Source organism: Mytilus californianus, unplaced genomic scaffold, assembly GCF_021869535.1.
Source record: "Mytilus californianus isolate M0D057914Y unplaced genomic scaffold, xbMytCali1.0.p SCAF_3, whole genome shotgun sequence".
NCBI lineage: Eukaryota > Metazoa > Mollusca > Bivalvia > Mytilida > Mytilidae > Mytilus > Mytilus californianus.
This window is the reverse complement of record NW_026262679.1, coordinates 106,183,628-106,204,048: the sequence shown is the minus strand read 5'-3', so window position 1 is coordinate 106,204,048 and position 20,421 is coordinate 106,183,628. Positions and strand designations below refer to the sequence as shown.

Genomic DNA, 20,421 nt, shown 5'->3' with positions numbered 1-20,421 from the left:
TATTGCTCATTTTCCCTTAGTATCTATCTTTATAGTTGTCTCTATTATCTTAAATATTTTATCGTTATTTTATCTAGGATATAACATTCATAAAAAAATCATTAAAGAAAAAGAACCAAAACTTTAAACGTCTTTGGGTTGCTGTCCCAATCACATTTGCCCACACTTCCTTTTATTCATAATAAAAAAAAAAACACAAATAACGTAACCCCCCCCCCTCCCCAAAAAAAAATAAATAAAAATGCACACACCATCATCAGGATTTTTCTCAACAATAACAGGTAAATACATCAAAGATAATAAGTTACATAATAATATTGTAAAACATAAACAGATTACGGCTAATAATACGTCCCTAAATGGACAACCTTGTATACTTGCATAATACACATTAAAATCATAACATTATCCTTGTTAATTGAAAGAAATATCTGTAAACTAGCCACATGGACACAGGCGGTCCAGACTCAGAAAATGTTTATGGTAATGGAAATTTTCTTTTTTCATGCCGCCCTATATAACCATTATTTGTATTTTTTTTACCAGTTTATAGAAATCTGTTGATAACCAGTAGGTCTTAGTTTATAGTGATGAAATTTTATATTGTATTTTGTGTTTGTTTTATTCTTGCTACAGCTTACGAGGATGATTATTTCAAATTCGAAAAATCAGGTAAGAATGAGTAAAAGAAATTCAAAAATTTATTTTTAACCAGTATAATCATTTTGTTGTATACTTTAAATATTAACACAATAAGGTATGCTATTAACTGCGTGCTCACGACGCGTGTTTCTGGATTGACTATTAGCAGGTACTGTTTTACATTTCAAACATTTCAATATCTGTAATATAAAGTCATTAAACTTAATTATTATAAATGATGAAACCTATCTTATTCTATAAACGCCGTTTGTGGATAGACACAGTTTTCATAATCAATAATGATATTCGTTTCATATTCAACAAGCATCAAAACACATTCTTCTTCAATGAACGTTATTTTTCAACTGTACATATAGACTTTCAATAATGATCAAAATGGTAAATGTGTTGGAGCTATACCTTTATATTTTATATTTTGTATTACATAATACAATTGAATCAGGCGTTCAGGGTTTTTGAAGTGAAATGATCACTCTTATCATATTTCAGAAAAGTTTGGAGGAATTTGTGACAAAAGGACAATATATAATGGATGGGCTTATAAACCTACTCCCGGAACTTGCGACCAATTTTATCAGTGCGACGAAGAAGGTGTTCCACATCAACAAAGCTGTGCAGCAGGAGCATTCTACGACGGAAATGAATGTCGACATGCAGAAAAAGTGCACTGTCCTTATGGTATTATTTGACCTTTTTTAGACATGAATTTTTTTATAAAAAATGTTTTTTCGTCCATAACTTTGTTCTAAAGTCTAAAATAAGTATATTAATTTTCATTAATTATTTCAATTACTACTATAACATATCAAAAAGTATTTACACACTTTTTAGAAATGTCTCAGACTGAATGTTACGACTTATGCATGAATAGTTTCATATACTACATAGTACCCATATAAAACAATAAGATAGTAGCATAACTATTCAATGCGATCTATATATATTCAATTCTACCTTTACATTTCTGCATTATTTTATACAGATTTTCTTTCATTATAGATCCTTGCCAGAGGAAACCACATGGCTACAGTTATGCTGATGGCCAGAGTTGCTATGGCTACTATGTTTGTATAAATGGACGGTCAAAGTACTTGACATGTCCGAATGGGTTTTACTACAATGCTCACAAAAAGTCGTGCCACTCTGATCCTACCTGCTTTAAAGATAACCTAAAGCATCGTAAGTGTTGCTTTATAAGTAAATATACATTTCAAAGAGAAAAGTTGATCACTTATTTGTGTCCCTTCATATCCAAAATTTACAAAGCTATGTGGTATTTTTTACAGACAAGCACATGTAAAGGTTATCCTTTTTAATTCATTAAATAAGTATTTAATTTCTCTCTTACATGATACTAGATGTCTTACAAATGATTGATGAATTTTTACATGTTTATTGCATCTGCAAATTAAGCTTTTATTATGCACTAAGCTTAGTTTTGGGTACATCTTTCGTTCAGTTGAAAGAGTCTTTCCAACCATCAGCTGACTTATCACGAAACCATTTAAATCTGTTAGAGCAGTAGCCAATATTTTGCATAGCTATGAAACCGAATTGTACACTTGCAATACTTGTGACTTAACCATGATTTTTCACATAATTATCTTTTTTTTTTATTTTGTTTCTCGATCACTTCAGCTTGCTCATTCGGAACAACATACCCTTGTCCTGGAAAGCCAGATCAGTTCTATCTATATGACGGTCGATCAACCTTGACTACCATGAGATGTCCAAGGGGATTGTGGTATCGACCTGACTTGTGTACTTGTGATTGGATAATTCCAGGGAAAATTCAGAAGCACGGTAATATTTCATGAATATTTCTAACGTTTTAATGATAGAGACAATTGATCGGCTAAACGATGGATCTCGATTCCCATTGCATGAATAAATATCAAACTTTCTGTTTTCAAATGTGAATTCATAAGCAAATTATTTCTGTATCGGCAATATCTTTGAATTTTTGGGATTTTACATCTGAATTCACTAACAATTCACATCATCTTCCCTTTCCTAACCGCCTCGATGGTTTTACAAATATAACGGTAGCGTGTGTGGGATGTCGTGGGTTTGATCCCTGACAAAATACTTACAGATTGGTATTTACTGCATGCCTGCTAAGCAATAAGAGGAAAGACTGGTCGCTTTGGAATCAAAATAATGATTTCAGGTTGGATGAAATGTCTAGCACGTCAACTTAGCGTGACGATTACTATAGTACAAAGCAGGATTCATAATCATATTACATTTACATATTCCTATCCTGAATACTAGGTCAGCCATCCAAACACTCATCGTTTTGTTACATTATCCTAAATTATTAGGAGCACACAACTTATGTGGTCATTGAATGTGTAAATGGATCAATTGAAAACAGTTCTGAATTGTTATTTTGATTAGAAACCAATATCTCCATCAGCACAGTTGAAAAATAAATAGAAGTAGTGTATACTTTTTTTCAGATATTTGCTATGTAAACGATAGAATTCTCGAAAATACACATTAGCCAGTGTTATAGTATTGCCATAATTTAAATTATAATTATTGTCTGTAAATATACAATACACACTTGTAACTTAGTTGTCGATAGTTCGTGGTCTTTACAAGAAAGATTCCAAAAGCGTCTCAAATCAAAATCTATAAGTATGTTGATATAACATGTAAATCATATCATCTTTAATGGGTAGGTACTGCTGCTGATAGACTATCCCTTCTCGAGGGTACCATAATCGAGCAGCCAGTACTGTGGTATAAACATAATTGAAATGTATATTTGCCGTTCATAACATAGTTAAATTATACTAAAACTAAGTTTGCAACTATCCATCAAGCAAACGTATCTATTCTGTTAATATTTTTTCATGCTCTCTAACGTATTATATATCGTTGTCTTTCAAAACGGGTTACCAGCATACCTGATGAAGGTTTGCTAAAAATACGTGCTGTGAGAACGGAAATTACATCGAAAAAGATAATGATATAAGAAATACCACGGACATATATTGTAGATAAAAATCCTTGAAAATAAATAGGACTATTTAATCAATGCAAATTCTTCAAATGAAGAGAACCACATCGATGGTGTCGTGTTAACGTATGCGCGTGTGCAGGGGTCGGGAGTCGATCCACGGCCTGGTCAAATCAAAGACTTGAATATTGGTATTTGCTGCTTCTCCGCTGAGCACGCGATATTAACATGTTAGAATAAAGACTAGTCGGCTCGGAGTCCGGGATAGGTTAGGATAAAAAAGTCTTCGTGTGGATGTTACCTTGTGAAATAACACGTTAAAAATATCCTACTAAATGTGTCGGTCTATAATACAAAGCAGGATGTAAATTCATAGCGCATCAACATGTTCTTGTCCTTTTATGCGTGTAATATTTGCCATTGGACGTTAACCACTAATCCGTTATGAACATCATCATCAAATGAAGAGCAATATACGTTGTCATAGATGTTTTCATTGACATAAACTCATTCATTTCAGTCTAAGAAATGTTAAGATTTATATAAAAGATTCCATACTTAATCATTATCAAATGTTTTCAGGTTGTTCTCCAATGTTTCACTTCACATACAATGGAAATTTTCTGGAAAAGTATAACAGAGTACAGCAAGTTCCAAACAACAACGTTGCCATTTACCGGAAATCAGCTCTCTTCAATAAAGGAGGGAAAATAATCATATGGGCCATGAACAACATTGATTTGGACAATGAATTTTCTCTGTGCTTTGAGTTCATGGCAAAAACATACAAAGGAGAAGTCGCTTTGATGTCGAATGATCAAAATGGATATGGCGCTACCTATAAAATATCGTACATTCCTGCGCTTGGTGTCGTAAAGGCTTATATTTTACAGAAAAATAAGCGACTGATACAGATGCAAGTATTTGGTGTTGTAAGTATTAGCCACCCTAATACATTGTTCATCGTTTTGATTTTATACATACAGTAAAAACTGTGTAAATAACGGAGCAGAAAGGAAATAAATGATTTAATAACGTAAGTTGATTTACAAACGAATAATTTCACTTTCTGTAAGAGTTGTCTACCTTAACAACGCACACATTATATTGATAACTTTTCTATTTTTAGAACCCAAGCAGAGCACATTTTGTCCGTTTTGCGAGATCAGACGATAAGCTGACACTTAGAGTTAACAACATGGCACCAGCTTCAGTAGAATGTGGTGAGTTTGTATCAGGCTAAAATTTAAATATGGAAAACCGATTTTCTGTGAAAACATTGATAAGCAAATGTAGATGCATATTGGTCAATTGATTATAAGTTTATAGCTATGTCATGGATTTAAAATATATTGGTATAGTTGCCTGTTTAAGTTAATTCCTATAGACGATATGGGACATAGTAAGAAAATCCAGAAATCTCAATTAAAAGTAGTAAACATGCGTGTTTTTGCTAATTTGTTGTCTAAATGTAGAGCTAAGATCTTGTATACCAATTACACGTGATGTCGGCCCCAAACAATTCAAATACAAATAATGTGAAGATGTTTCTTAATTCGCGAAAGAGAGCAAGTTTTCTCGTTAAAAGTATATGTTAATATACACAAAGCAACTCGCAAATGACTAGAACAACAAAAATACAAAAGAAGAGACAATGTCCCTAACCATTCATAACTTAAAGCTAAAGTTCATATTTAATTTTTACAGATGATGGTATTGCAAAGAATGGAAATCCTATGGTGATAGGTCAAGCAGGAGGGTGCACAGATTTTCAAGGATTTATCGACGAGGTAACTGATGTTAATTTGATGCTGATGCACACTTCCGAAATTAATTTTTATATACCAATTATAATTGATTCTTATCTGTTATGGCAGTCATTAGAAAAAGCAACACAAATGAAGCAAGATGTTATTTATAGATTTTGAATTTTGGCCGTAACTTTGGACTTGAGCTAGATAATTATAATAATTTGGGAAATAAATTCCCTTCGGGAAAATGACTTTTGAATAATTATCCTCTACGAGCAATGTGGTATTCGTGTATTTATGCAAAACAATCGTGTATATTAAAAGTGTAACACTGTTCAGAGTTTGATATACATTCTTAGCGCCTACTCACTATGAATATCTAAATCATTCTTCAGTTGTGGCACCTTCATATTTTTAGTTTGCGGACTAATTTTTGTTTACATTGAGTGATTGGTTGGTTGGTTTAAACGCCAGGACTTTTAGAACATATGCACACTTGGTAAACGTATTTTTGTTAGAGGAACAATGTTAATAGCCATGCTACCGATGCACAACTGTTTCTCTTACACCAGTTATTCATTAATTAATTGGTGGTCGTGTGCGGACTGTATTTATTTAGAGAATGCATTTCAAAATATAACGGCAGTTTCAGTATTCTTCTCTGTAACTCGATGATTTAGATAAACTAGACAGCATTTTTTATTAGTGTTCAATATTTTTTCTAGGTGAAGTTTTATAACTGTGTTCCAAAAGGATTTCTTGACGTATATGATGACTTGGATTCTGATAACCGCCATCACCATGAAAGAGACAGCGATGTTGAAGACTTTCATTAATAACTGTTAGCTGTGAAGTTTGACAATGAAAACTTTCTGATCTTACCATTAAAATTTTATGTAAACTTCACTAAAGATTTAAATTAAAATTGTGTATCGCAGAATAAACAATCAGTGTCGATCTAAGAACAACATATAGCCCAAGATCAAACTTCGTATGATCTCTATTACATATAATTGTAATAATTTTCAATAAAGAAAATAGAGATTTTAAATTTGTATGTATTTTTTTATTTCATTTTGTTCATTTTTTTCTTTTTAATGGCAAGGCTTGAGTTAAATATACTTTCTAATGGCAGGGTTGATATAATTATACTTATGTTGTATTTAAATATATTTTGTACTTGTTGACGTTTGTTGAGTTTTTGTTTGTTGAAAAATAAAACTTTAGATATCTATAATATAAACGAATATCTTAATAAGTTGATTTTAACTCTAAAATTTCTTTCATTTCTATACTGTACATATTGTAAAAATCTAGGTCGAAGATAAACGCTACAAATTTCTGTGGTGTATAAATGAAGGTTGTTCAGATCTCCAAATTAATACGATATTCAAGGGCTTACGTTTCCTATTATAATTTCCTTGATAGAGGGCTGCTGCTAAAAATGAAGCTTTCGAAGAAGTGTCCTTAATGGTAAAGTTGAAGTTATCCCTTCGAAAATTGACGGTCGCCATCAAGATTTGGTTAACAGAAATATTATATATATGTTACAGTTGACCACGTGTATGTTCACTTGTTGCCATAATACCGCCCATTTTTCTTCGATTGTGACATCATCCAATGAGAAATACCACCAATTTTGACTTATCATGAGCAATAGACTGGTGCCCTAGTGAAGCAGGAACAATTAACCCTTCGAAAGCGGGCTGAGTCTAATATTATCAGTTTAAGGTGGGTTAATGTTGCTATATCTTTAGTTTTCTGTGTAGTGTTTACGGACTGCTTGCCTTTCCGTTATTTTATCTTCAACCATGGTCATTTTTCTTCGACTGACTGTTTTTGGTTGTCCTCTTTGTATCTACGCACATAATTAACATCCTTTCTTAGGCAATATATAGGGCGGCCCAACTGTTATTATTTAAGAATATGATTATCATAGCGAATATCTCGTGTATGAAGTTAATTAGATTTTTTTTTTATCTTCAGTGATATTATGAGGTCATGCGTACTGAAATTCGTTCCGCTTCAATGATTTTGCCAGAAGGAGGCGTAGGCTCATGCAATTGGAGCCTGGAGGTAACTAAAATACTGAAATTTTAGTTATTTTCGTTTATAGATAGGGTCTACGGTAAAACAGCTGTATGATGCTAGGTCATTGTTGATAATACGCTATAAGTCAATTTTAAAATTGGTGTAGGTGGTAAATTTGGCAAAAATCAGTGGAGCGGAACCAAACGTTAACTCGATTTGCAACTCATTATAGTAGATTAGCATACCAAAAATCAGCTCAATACGTGAAGGCGTTAGAAAAAAAGTATGTATAACTGTTATTTTCATGAAATTTTCAAATTCCAAAGCCTGTAATTTTGGCAAAAATCAATGGAGCAGAGCCAAACGCAAACTAGATCTATAATTCATCATAGTAGACTCACTTACTAAAAATCAGCTCAATATGTGAAGGCGTTTAGAAAAAAATCCGTATAACTTATTTTCACAAAAATTTCGAAGTCCAAAGTCCATTTTTTCGGCAAAAATCAGCGGAGCGGAACCAAACATAAACTCGATTTTTAACTCGTCATAGTTGACTCACATACTAAAAATCAGATCAATATGTGAAGGCGTTTAGAAAAAAAATCCGTATAACTGTTATTTTCACGAAATTTTCGAAGTCCAAAGCCCATAATTTCGACAAAAAATCAGCGGAGCAAAACCAAACGTAAACTCGATCTTTAATTTGTCATAGTTGACTCACATACTAAAAATCAGATCAATATGTGAAGGCGTTTAGAAAAAAAATCCGTATAACTGTTATTTTCACGAAATTTTCGAAGTCCAAAGCCCATAACTTCGACAAAAATCAGTGGAGCGGAACCAAACGTAAACTCGATCTTTAACTCGTCATAGTGGTCTCACATACTAAAAATCCGCTCAATATGTGAAGGCGTTTAGAAACAAAATCCGTATAACTTTTATTTTTCACGAAATTTTCGAAGTCCAAAGCCCATAATTTCGGCAAAAATTAGCGGAGCGAAACCAAACGTAAACTCGGTCTTTAACTCTTCATAGTAGACTCATGTACTAAAAATCAGCTCAATATGTGAAGGCGTTTAGAAAAAAGTCCGTATAACTGTTCGTTGCGAAATGATGGAATGACGGATAAGAGTAACACAATATGGCCCGATCACTTTGTGGCGGGGCCATACAGATAGGATGAGGTTCAGTGACAACAATACCTGTAATAATTTCCATTTATCTATTCTATAGTCATTTAAAATCACTTAAAGTATAATATATAAACCTACAGTAATAATGCAAAAATATATAGTTAATATATTGAAAGACATTTGTTTGAAAGATTTCACTTAAAGTATAACATATACACTAACAGTAATATATAATGCAAAAATACAAAGTTGATATATTGAAAGACATTTGTTTGAAAGATTTCACTTAAAGTATAACATATACACTAACAGTAATATGCAAAAATACAAAGTTAATATATTGAAAGACATTTGTTTGAAAGACTTCACTTAAAGTATAACATATACACTAACAGTAATAATGCAAAAATTCAAAGTTAATATATCGAAAGACATTTGTTTGAAAGACTTATGGTGGTGTATGTCATAATTAATTGAAAGACTTTGGTAGCGCATCCAACATTAATTTTCAATGAAGACTTCTTGTAATACATTTTACAGTTCATAGAAAGACGTGTGGTGTAAATGAATTTTCCGTAATATTCCTGTCTGTCGTATATATTACCGTTTTCATTGACAGATTGACAGGTTAGGAAGAACGATTGGTTTAATTTAAAACATCTAGGATTTTCAAAAAGGGTGCTATGCAAAGTTCATAAATAAACTTTCATACTTCTATAATCACTAGAAAAAGGAATACCATTTGTTTTCATAATTCCAAATTTACAAAAAGGAACAGGAAAGACAGACAAAAAATAAAAGACTTCCGGCAAAAGGGGGAATCTGTCTACATACATCGGCGTCTGAATACAATTCGTTTAATTTAGAACTATAGATCACTGTCGATAATATGAATTCACGGTGTTGTAAGTTATCCGTCGGATGTCTATAGTAATTATGACATCAAGACGTTTTCTCAATCATAAGAATCTTCTGCATAAAGACTGTCAAAGCCTCTGAAAGAAAAAAAAACGTTATTATTATTTTTGAATATTTCAAAATCACAGAAATCAAACCTAAGTTGAAAATTGAAATACAACAGATATATTTAAAAAGGCACATCGATTCTAAAAGATTTCAAAGTTTTCTGTCTCAAACTTACCTGTAACAAGTATCAGATTTTTTACGATTGGTAAATTTTGTTTTCAAAAGTTAAAGGAACATATTTTAGTAATTACAAAACGTTTCCCCCTTTTTCAGATTCTAAAACGGCTTTCATGTTTATCGTTTACGATTGAACTGAGATTTTTTTTGTAAAATTGAAATGATGATAAAATTACCTGTTAGTTCTTTGAAAGGCAATGGTTTAGGATTCCAAAGCACGCCAAACCAGTAGATTGGTATTCCAGAAAATAAGATCGCTAGTCCTATGCCCATCTTATGAGGTTTTTGATATATAGCTAGTACAAGCACAGCAATGTTGACGATGAACATGGAAACAGGCACAAACAACATGGTCTAAAATTTACAGATAAAATCTCCAATTAGAAGATTAGAATGTTCTTCTGTTTATATGAAATACGAAATACGAAATATTTTATTAAAGAAAGCTCAATTATGAACATAATCATTAATAGCATAGATACAACAAAGAATAACATTTAAACTATCTAACTAAAATTAATACTACACAAGTATCAAAATATTATGTGTTATGTGTTCCAGGGGGATTAACTCTAGTGTAAAAAGACAAGTACATTATAAATAGCAAACAAAAATTTCACACTTTTATTCTAAGTAAAAAACACATGTTTAGGTACTTAGCTATACTTTTGCATACATCAGTGTCTTCATTACTTAACAACCACATAAACTGAGAATTAATATTTGTAGTATTAGTAATGTTTTTATTTAAACAGTTGTAGACTAACTCCTTCCTTAAATGAGAAAATTTTGGACAGTCTAATAAAAAATGTAACTCATCTTCAACCAAATTTATATTACAGCTCTTACAGATCCTGTCATCTATAGGAGTTTTTGGTATAGTGTATCTACCAATTTCAATATGAAGTTTATGACTGCTGGTTCTTAACCTTGTCATACTTACTCTATCATTATCTTTAGTTACAGCGGATAAATATTTTTCAAATTTAAAAATATTCTTAAATAATCTATATTTTCTCAATTTATCACTAGTTTGTAGTTGCTGAGGCCACTGTTTTTCAAATTTACACTGAAGACACTTTCTTAATACTAACAAAAAATAATTTTTAATAGATTTTGGATTCTTATAAAAGTGTGACAATCCACATTCATTTAAAATACATTTTATACAACTAAGCCAACATTGTTGGTTATTATCTATCATAGTAATATTTTCAGCTAATGCTTCTGACAGTAAAGCATCTTTAGGTTTATCATTATACAATCTAATCCAGTACTTAACCATTGACATAATAATATCAATATACAATTGAAAACGGCCTAGCTCACCATACAATGCCAGTTTACATGTTTTTCTATTTACTTTCAGCAAATATCTGCACATATTGAGATTTATCTTTTCAGTTGGTACAGTATTAAAAATCTGGTCAAATATATTTTCACTGTTATATCTATTACATTTTCTGGTGTCAAATATGCCCAGAATTTCAGAAGCATACAGTACAACTGGTTTCACAGTATGGTCAAATATAAATGTAAAATTTTGAATGTCACAAGGAGTGTTTTTTAATATATTAGTCAATTTAAAAAATGCCTCCTGACCTCTAGAATTTAGGTCATTGAGGGCACGTTTGAAACTCCCATTCAAACTAAATAGAACACCCAAATATTTATATTGATAAACAGACTCAATACTCTTGTCGTTTATAAAAAACTTTCTAGATATCATCCGTCCACTTTTATTAAATAGCATCACTTTAGATTTATCATAATTTATTTCAAGCCCCCAATTTTCACAATAGTTATGAACCTTGTTCATACAATTCCGTAACCCTTCAGCTGATTCTGATACAAGAAGTAAATCATCTGCATACAATAAACTATTTAGTAACTGTGATCAAAGTGATACAGGACAGCATGAAGCATCAAATAACTTAGTAATGTCATTAATAAATACATTAAAAAGACTTGGACTAAGATTGTCCCCCTGGAACACACCAACACTAGATGAAAAAACCTCTGAGAGTGAAGAATTATCTAATTTAACTCTAAGCTCTATATTGCTATACATGGATTTCAGTAAGGATAAAAACTTTCCACCCACCCCTGCTTTTATTAATTTGAATAGGAGTGCAGGGTGCAGAACAGAATCATATATATATATGTTATTTCCAGTCGTTGCATCTCAGTTTTGTCTTCATTTATAAACTATGTTAAAAAAAACAAGAGGCAACACATTTAAGTTATATATCTAGATTTCTACATAAACAAAAAAATACTTCTTTTTATTTGGTCTCTGGTGGACAGTTGTCTCATTGGCAATCATACCGCATCTCCCAATTTTTATATTTAAGAGGAAATAAAATAAATTTGGTTTGAAAATGAATAATTTCAATATCATACCCAAACTACTTGTAATGCTATTTGTAATCTGTTTTCAAAGTTTAAAAAAAATGTTGTGGCATACATGATGTGTGTAAATGTTGAAAACTACACAATATATACAGTATATATTACCTGATACGGTCTTGGTAGTTTGGGTTTTGTGATTCTTAAGTATAACAGTGAGGATACAACAGCTATTCCCATTATCGTTGAAAATAAACTGATAAACTCCATCATATCGGTAACTCCTCCTGTGTATAGCATTGCCAATCCCCATGCCAACTGAAATGTAAAAAATCGAGTAATTTGAATTAAAAGCAGGGTACCACACAGACACTATCATTGTGACATGCAGAGGATTTATTTCTACATTTTAATGGCAGCAAATAAATCATATATCCAGGAGACTGCCAAAACAGAGACTTCTCAAAACAAGTTCACATACTATATATACTACCTTTTTTTAGAGATCTACAAGTAGTAAACTACTTTTATTATAATTGATACTGAAAAAAACCTCATCAAATATATCAGGCTTATAATTTTGTACGCTAGACGCGCGTTTCGTCTACAAAAGACTCATCAGTGACGCTCGAATCAAAAGAGTTAACAGGCCAAACAAAGAAGGAAGTTGATAAGCGTTGAGGGTAAACAATTTCGAAAGGTTAGCTAAGGTAATATTTTCCTTGGAAAGAAAATCCTTAGTGTTTGGAACAATTCAAAATTTTGTAAACAGTTAATTTATAAATATGACAATTCCAGTGATAATTCATGTCAACACATAAGTGCTGGCAACTGGGTGTACCTTAATGCAGTTTACATGATCCAACAATGTACTCACACAAAAAATTGAAACATGCAAGTACCTATAATCTCGGACTATTGTTGTGTCATTTTTATCATACCTCAAACAACTCCCATTAAAATTCATAAAATAACATGTAAAGTCAAAACAAGTTAAGCACACATTTTAATAAGTACTGCACATTTGCACCCATTATGATGTGTTTTGTCAATAAATTGTTCTCAATACGAACATACAATTTTCAACGTTTGCTATGTTATATCAAAATCCCGGCATATCTTGTAATTTGGAGTTGACTGCGTAACATTCAAATGGTAAAAATCTTTAAGCGCATTTTTTCTACTTTTGTTGCAATTTTTTCTTTTTTCATATTCAACTGTAAGTAAAATTATTTTATAAGTTTACTTACAAGCACTATAATGGCTGGCCATGGAGTCAAATATTTCCGATGTATCATACCTAAGATAGTAGGCATATGTCCCACACGTGCACCCGCGAATATCAGCCTGTAAGTAAGGGATTTCTGTTAGTTTCAAGCGTTCGTGAAAAAATTTCTGTCTCAATCACTTCTTGTGTTTGTGTCTCTACGTGGCTTGTAAACATTGTACATACATGTATGATTCTATCCCACCCTATGGTATTATATTGTATCGGTCACACGGGAAAAGGAGGATATTCATATATTTGATTACGATGCCGCAAATTATAATGAACTAGAACACACCGGCGACATCGCGGATCCGTGACTGAATTAAAGTATCTAATTATGTATAAGCCTTATGTTTAGCCTGGATTTTCAGTATTGGTATTGTCATCTGATAAAGTCATGCTGTTTATAAGATGCACGGCTTTCTCTGCTTTCAAAATCTTCTGTTTGAACCCGTCAACCTGGAACTAATTTTTATTTCGAAAACAAAAGGGCCTGGAATGGTGTAAGTTTTAATCAACGCCATTGTCCTATATATATATATATAAGTTATATATAAAGTTGAATTTTTTTACTCGCCGTTTTTACGTCATGCCGGCTAACAAATAGGAAACTATGCCTACCCTTATTTTAAGTCTGTATTTTTAGTATTCGTATTGTCATCTTATAAAGTCATGCTGATTAAAATACTACAATAGGAAACAATGATTATGACCCGTGTATATAGATAGCCAATCCCAAATACACCGTTTGGTGGTGCGCCTAATTAACATGCATATGCGGAACGTACATATTAGGTAATAGGTAACAGATGACATATACTATTGGTATCGGTATCCACCCGGAACTTGTTAATTTTTGGTAATATTAATGATGTGGAAAACAAAAGGGCCGGGAATGGTGTAATTTTTAATCAACACTATTGTCCTATATTAGTTATATATAAAGTTGAATTCTTTGATTCGTCGTTTTTACCCCATGCCGTCTAACAAATTGGACCTCGTTATTTTAGTATTACAGATTCGCTGAAAGCTTTGTTCTAAACTTGATAATGCCAAGTTTAATCTTTAGATACACACAACAAATCCGCGATACGAAGTTTTTGCGAGATGTGGAGCAGTTTGATACTGAGAGTATTTGATATTTAATATGAAGATAACTTTATCTAAATGATGTAGAATAAACAAAAACAATAGGTAGAGATATGAGTTTGTGTCAGCTATGATGTCCTACAGTCTTATCGTTTTTGAAATAGAAAAAGGATCTAGGGATCAATACATGTAATTATATTCTAGTGACGTGTACTTCTACTTCCTTGTATTCGTACATCATTTCATAACCCAATGAAATCAATGTATTAGGGATGGTCAACATTTAGAACGTGTCCTTTATTTTCCCAGGTAAAAATAGGTTCTTCCGGGATGTGAAGAAATAATATTTGTATACACCTAACAGTAGCATACCACAGTGATTATTAGTAGCTAAACAAACTTTTTTTTTTATATCGTCTCATTCTGCATTTTTGAAAGAAGATATTGTGTTAATCAGTAAAAATGTTAAGATTGAGTTCTATTTTTATGTCGAAATTTTGGTCATATATCTCGGATTGTCAACTTTATCAAGATACAAAATTCAACATATTTCATAAGACATTTTTAACTATTTCGGAATGACTGGTATTTTCACATGCACGTTAAACTTTTTAAATCAATATTTGATATAAATTTAGATATTGAGATCGATTTATCATGTTTAGAATTTTGTATAATAATTTTATTTGAGAAAATCTAAATTCCTGTTACTGGAGATAATACAATACTTATAAGGAAGTGAAAATTGCTGTTGTTTAGTAAATATTTTTGTTTGTTTGAAAAAGCTACAATTTTCTTGTTAAACGTCAAACTATATAGAAATTAATCCCCTTATAAATGCAATTAAAACCCATTATCCTAATTTTAACCTGCTTGACTCAAACTCTAAACCTAAAACTATTTTAGATCCCAATAATGATATTATATTTTGTCTAGTGTAGAGGGCTATATAAAGCAATCCATGAAGTTGCGAAAACAAGGTCCACATTAGGCAATTATCTATATACTTATATATATATATTATTGATATTAACTTGACTTGTTAAGAACTTTTTTCATGTACATGTATTGTATGTTTCTTGTGTACATGTCTGTTATGTTTGCATTTTTTTAAACACGTCAGGGTTTTACTTTTTGCAATAAAGTTATATTATTTCGTATTAAAAAAATGAAAAAAAAGAAGACAAAAGAAACATATTTGAATTAAAAATTGAAAAAATAAGAGGAAATTGCTGTTGCTAAGTAATATTTTTCTGATTGAAAAAGTCGCAATTTCCTTATTGATAGTCCTAGACTCCTAGTCATGTTTCATATTAAAAACATTGGAAAGAATAAAAGGCAAGAAAATATGAGAGTTATACATTTAAAAATCAGAAAACTCGAATTAAGATAACATTATGATAAATGCGTTAAACTCTTCTTCCGCGTTTAAAGGTTATTCAGTACCTACTTGAAGTTTTCTAAGTAAACAACTTACCTCGAGTGTCCCATTATGGAGGCATTGAGTGCACCAATGGATGTCAGAGCTACAAAGACGGATATCACGGCAGTCAGTGGTTTGTAAAAACGCTGGATATACACCTGTAACGTAAAATTGCGTGTACATGTCTCATAATGATGACACTGCAATGTTTCGTTTTGAGAAAGCATAAGTCAAATTAAATATTATTTAAACCAATAAATTAAACGTCTGGTTGTAACTAAACAAATACAATCAACTATTTTTTTGTTTAGAATGACTGCAAGACTCGAAATTGTTGTTAAAGCATAGAATTAAGTGTTTTAACTTTTCTTCGTCTTAACTCGCCTTTAACTCCCTGAGACAGCAGATACCAAAGGGAAAAAAATCATTATAGTAGAATAAAACCGACAAAACAATGGACAGAAAGAAAACACAACCAAAGACCACCAACATTCAGTTTACAAAACACCACCGTGACAGAGTACTAAAGATTAATAACCCCATCAAAAGTCGGGGTGATCTCACGTGCTTGCTCCAGAATCGCATGCAGATCCTGCTCCAATAGTGACCCCATCTGTGTTACTAAGGTAAAATACGTTTTTGAGTCATCAGGTGATTATGCATTATATAATATCAGATTGGTGAATGTCTCTTGTCTTACCATAAGAAATTCCCTGTTCATAAACCATCGGCATAATACATTCTCTAACCGTAAGCGTAACCAATGTGAAAACGAGGTTTATCAGGACAAAGCTGACACAAGACAGTCAGCGGTAGAAACAATACAGACATCTTAAATACAATAGAGCAAAAACAATACTGAAAACTAGAGCAAAAGCAACACAAACCCCTTTAAAACATAACATAGGGGCGATAGTTTTTCGGTATTCTTTTGGGTTTTCTTGTACATGGCTAATTCAAAGATATGAAGCATATTGCTAACGAACGACTTACCAATGCAACAGCGTTAGATGCTACAACTTCCGACGGTGACATGAGCGTAAAATAAGCCACATTAGTCAGGACATATTTCATGATAACGGCTATCATAGCAATGAAAACTGATCTGGGCAAATCTCTGAAAAATACAAATTGAGAATTAATGCGGATTGAGACGTACGTCTTCAATTTTTGCACCCGTATTAAAGGCTATATTATGAAACAGCCGAAGAAAAATTAATATCAGGGTTTTTTATCAGTGATCTTAAAAATGATAATTAAGATGCTTACTTTTCTGGCTTTTTCACTTCTTCCATTAGACTTGTCATTACCTGCCTGTAAAATATCCAAAAATGTGTCAGGATTACAGTCGGTAGAGTACATTACAAAAAGCAAGCGGTCTAAGAAAATGTTTTTTAGTGTGATGAGTGTAGATATTTTGACCTTAACCCCAGACAAGAACCCTTTTTAACAACGTCCAAAATATCACATTCACATTCAGAATGACAACATGTAAGTATTATATAATGAACAAAAATAATCGGACTCGAACCGACTAGCATTTCTGTTACTCCTAAATGCCACGTGCTTTGTGTGAAGAAGCAGCAAATGGAAGTATTTAAGACTATGATGATTCGGCTGGGGATCGAACCCATGAGCTCTTGCACTCGAGGCAAGTACACTACCACGAGACCGACATATTGTTGTTATTGTCCTTATTAAGATATAACCGTTTCTCTGTAAGTGTCATTTAAATATAATACATAATACACTAACCATCCGCCGTAGGAGAAGATTGAATAAAATATTGCAACTGCAAATTCTCCTGGTTCTTTAGTTGTTCCTTCAAAAATATGCTCGAAGCTTTCAGTTTCCCCTAAAATAAAGAGATTATGAAAGTGTTCATTCACACATTTACTTTAAACGGTAGAAATTGATACAACGTTTGCTTTTAGAGGCATTAAAAAGACACATATACACACAAAATCTTCTCGTTTAAAATGCGACGAGAATCGGGGGGAAATCATTATGATTATTCTTGTCATCGCGTTATATTTAATACCCAGACTCTATTTCTCTTTCTTTTTGCATATTTATGTTAATTCTCGATCACATTTATAACTACATATATTCTATAGGTGGTTTTGCACAGTATTTATTGCTATCGGCATTTTGAGCTAACGACTAAGCATAAATAATTTGATAATATATTTCATACATACATACAACTTTTAGTGATTAACATACCTTTTGTGAAGTTAACTATCCCTGATGCTATGATTATCAATAAAGCTAAAACTTTTGTACTGGAAAGCAGTGTCTGTACTTTGGTTACATACTTCATGTAAACACAGTTGATGACCACAAATGTTACTATGAAACGAAAACAATAATTTGAGTCTAAATTTAAATCTAGTACAACACATCAGAACTTTGATCACAAGTAAAATTTACTTACTTACTCGCATAGATGTTATGAAATATTTATAGCGGTAGTTAGCTGATACCAAAGACTACTGAAGTCGAAACTAGGGTCATCTTGATCTTGCTGTAAGGAGTAGTGACATATTAAACACAACATTGAAGACCTTCCAACAATGACTATATACAGAATTAATATATAACAGCAATAGAGACGTTTTCTTATATCATACAGTTATAGTTGTTTATATTCTCGTCCTTTGGTCCCTAGTGGATAGTTATCCCATTTGCAATCAACCACACCTCTTTATTTTCATACTATTTCTAAGTACAACCTCCTTGGGAATTCTAGATATGTCGTATGCATTTCAACTTTTTTGTCAATGTAAAATTGATTAATAAAAAAAAGTATGACATACGCTAAAGAAATTGAGAGAATAAACAAATAAATTCTTACTCATTATCCATCCTGCTAAAAGTTTCACTGCATTTTCTGGAGCCTCACAATCGGGAAAAAATGGTTGGAAAATATACAAAGCTGCGGTGTATGCTAAAAAGGCCCAAAACGGACCAGATATTAAAACAACGTATCCCCACAGAATTAAAAAGCCTGGCAAAGGACCAAACGTCCTCATAACATAGGCATACGGACCACCAGCTTTTGGTAGCATAGTACCGAGTTCAGCAAAACACAACGCCAACATCATATTAATAAGTCCGCCAACCAGCCATACAATTAACGATGCGCCTACAGACCCTGCAGACTTCAATATTGCTGCAGGAGATATAAAAATTGAGGAATGTCCCGTCACAGCAATCATTATAGCAACGCAGTGAACAAGATTCAATGATTTCTTCATTTGAAAGTCTGAATGTTTATCTTTTCTCTCAATTTCGACCACTGGTGGCGTTCCATTATCTTTCTTGGATTCTTCGATGCTAGAAACCCCACTACTGTCCGATATATTATCATATGAATTGTCATTCACATATGCCTTATTTTCATGTCCTGATATTGAAACTAAATTCACTGGATTTTCTTTGCTTTCTGGTGTAGCAAAAATCTCTATCTTTTTTTTTGATCTTGTCATTCTGTTATTTTTTCTTTCAATTGTAGAGTTTCCTTTGCTTCGATATTATACGTTTAAAGTCTTAAATGTTACTGAAAGACCTTTTCACAAGTACACACAAAGGTAAGAAATATAAATTGAATCCGGTTCATCGTTTGTGAATCTATACTGTACAAATAATTATTAACCAATGGGGAGTCCGTTTCAAATCCGGTTATTCTATCTAATTATTGAAAGTCCAGCCCTTCGTTACTTGGTCACGTATTTAGTTTCATAATTTAAAATTTCTCCGAAACAGTATAAATCGTTTTTCTCATTACACAATCTTATAATTTAATAATTGTTTTTTTTTATATCCATACAACTTAACATGTCGATGCATTTAGTCAGTTAAACTACTTCTCGCTATTTTCATTAGGTTAGTATAATTCAGACTTGAGAGAAAATCCAGGTACATTGATCTCAATCTAATACCCAAGCAATATCACGGGTGTCATTCGGTGTATCGAGAGAAATGAACAATTAAGTGAAATTCTACTTCAAAATCTGTGAAAAATCGGCTATATTTTCAAAAGGTGGAACAAATAAAAAAAAAAAGTCTTTCAAAATGATTCAACTTCCTTAATAATACTGTGCACTAAGTTAAAGAAAAAATGCAGTACCTTTTAAGAAAACACAAAAGGCGATACACAATCCTATGAGAATCATTAGGAAAAAATCACGTCAGGATATATTTGAAACTTAATCTTTATTGTGTCATATAGTCCAGTAAAATGAAAGTATGTTATTACTTTAAAAAGTTCATATTATTTTTGAAAAAGCTGATTTTTGTTGATTTTTAATCAAAATTGATCGTGAAAGACAAGGCGTGACCAGACTTAATGATCAGAAAACAGCATTTCTTTTACCAATTGATATACTTGTAATTGGTTGAAGCATGTAATTACGTACTAAGAACGTAAATTAATGCTTTAATTTTTTTTTGTGATATATGTACATAGATCCCCTTACGGAGTCCATTAAGTGCCAAGTAAATAGAAATATTTTCGTTTGCCAGAGATGTAATCTGGTGCGCACTAGTTTGAAAAATCGTGCGCATGACTTTTAATATCTAGACGACATTAGAAAAAT

At 32.1% G+C, this 20,421-nt stretch overlaps 2 protein-coding genes across 2 annotated transcripts; one reads left to right on the top strand and one right to left on the bottom strand.

Annotated features, from left to right (window-relative positions):
- Positions 1-582: 582 nt before the first annotated feature.
- LOC127735686 (uncharacterized) lies at positions 583-6,569 on the top strand. The gene is made up of 8 exons (XM_052245950.1): positions 583-672; positions 1,153-1,341; positions 1,663-1,842; positions 2,302-2,466; positions 4,214-4,563; positions 4,761-4,854; positions 5,339-5,421; positions 6,108-6,569. The coding sequence occupies exons 1-8, from the start codon at positions 591-593 to the stop codon at positions 6,216-6,218; spliced, it is 1,254 nt and encodes a 417-aa protein (XP_052101910.1). The 5' UTR covers positions 583-590; the 3' UTR covers positions 6,219-6,569.
- A 2,067-nt stretch (positions 6,570-8,636) lies between these two features.
- LOC127735682 (Y+L amino acid transporter 2-like) lies at positions 8,637-19,473 on the bottom strand. The gene is made up of 10 exons (XM_052245942.1): positions 18,678-19,473; positions 18,047-18,172; positions 17,576-17,675; positions 17,090-17,134; positions 16,814-16,937; positions 15,875-15,978; positions 13,289-13,385; positions 12,207-12,356; positions 9,866-10,043; positions 8,637-9,541 (listed from the first exon to the last, which is right to left on the bottom strand). Exons 1-10 carry the CDS (start codon positions 19,309-19,311, stop codon positions 9,489-9,491), a joined length of 1,611 nt encoding a protein of 536 aa, XP_052101902.1. The 5' UTR covers positions 19,312-19,473; the 3' UTR covers positions 8,637-9,488.
- Positions 19,474-20,421: the final 948 nt, after the last annotated feature.

Bases quoted from the DNA above. Each gene is read 5' to 3' on its own strand.
- LOC127735682 (XM_052245942.1), bottom strand. From the start codon at position 19,311: ATGACAAGATCAAAAAAAAAGATAGAGATTTTTGCTACACCAGAAAGC. The intron at 18,173-18,677 runs GTAAGAATTTAT...TTCGTTTCATAG, and splicing joins TTTAGCAGGATGGATAATGA to TAACATTTGTGGTCATCAAC. The intron at 15,979-16,813 runs GTAAGTCGTTCG...TTTACGTTACAG, and splicing joins CATCTAACGCTGTTGCATTG to GTGTATATCCAGCGTTTTTA.
- LOC127735686 (XM_052245950.1), top strand. From the start codon at position 591: ATGAAATTTTATATTGTATTTTGTGTTTGTTTTATTCTTGCTACAGCT. The intron at 1,843-2,301 runs GTAAGTGTTGCT...CGATCACTTCAG, and splicing joins TAAAGATAACCTAAAGCATC to CTTGCTCATTCGGAACAACA. The intron at 5,422-6,107 runs GTAACTGATGTT...TATTTTTTCTAG, and splicing joins TTCAAGGATTTATCGACGAG to GTGAAGTTTTATAACTGTGT.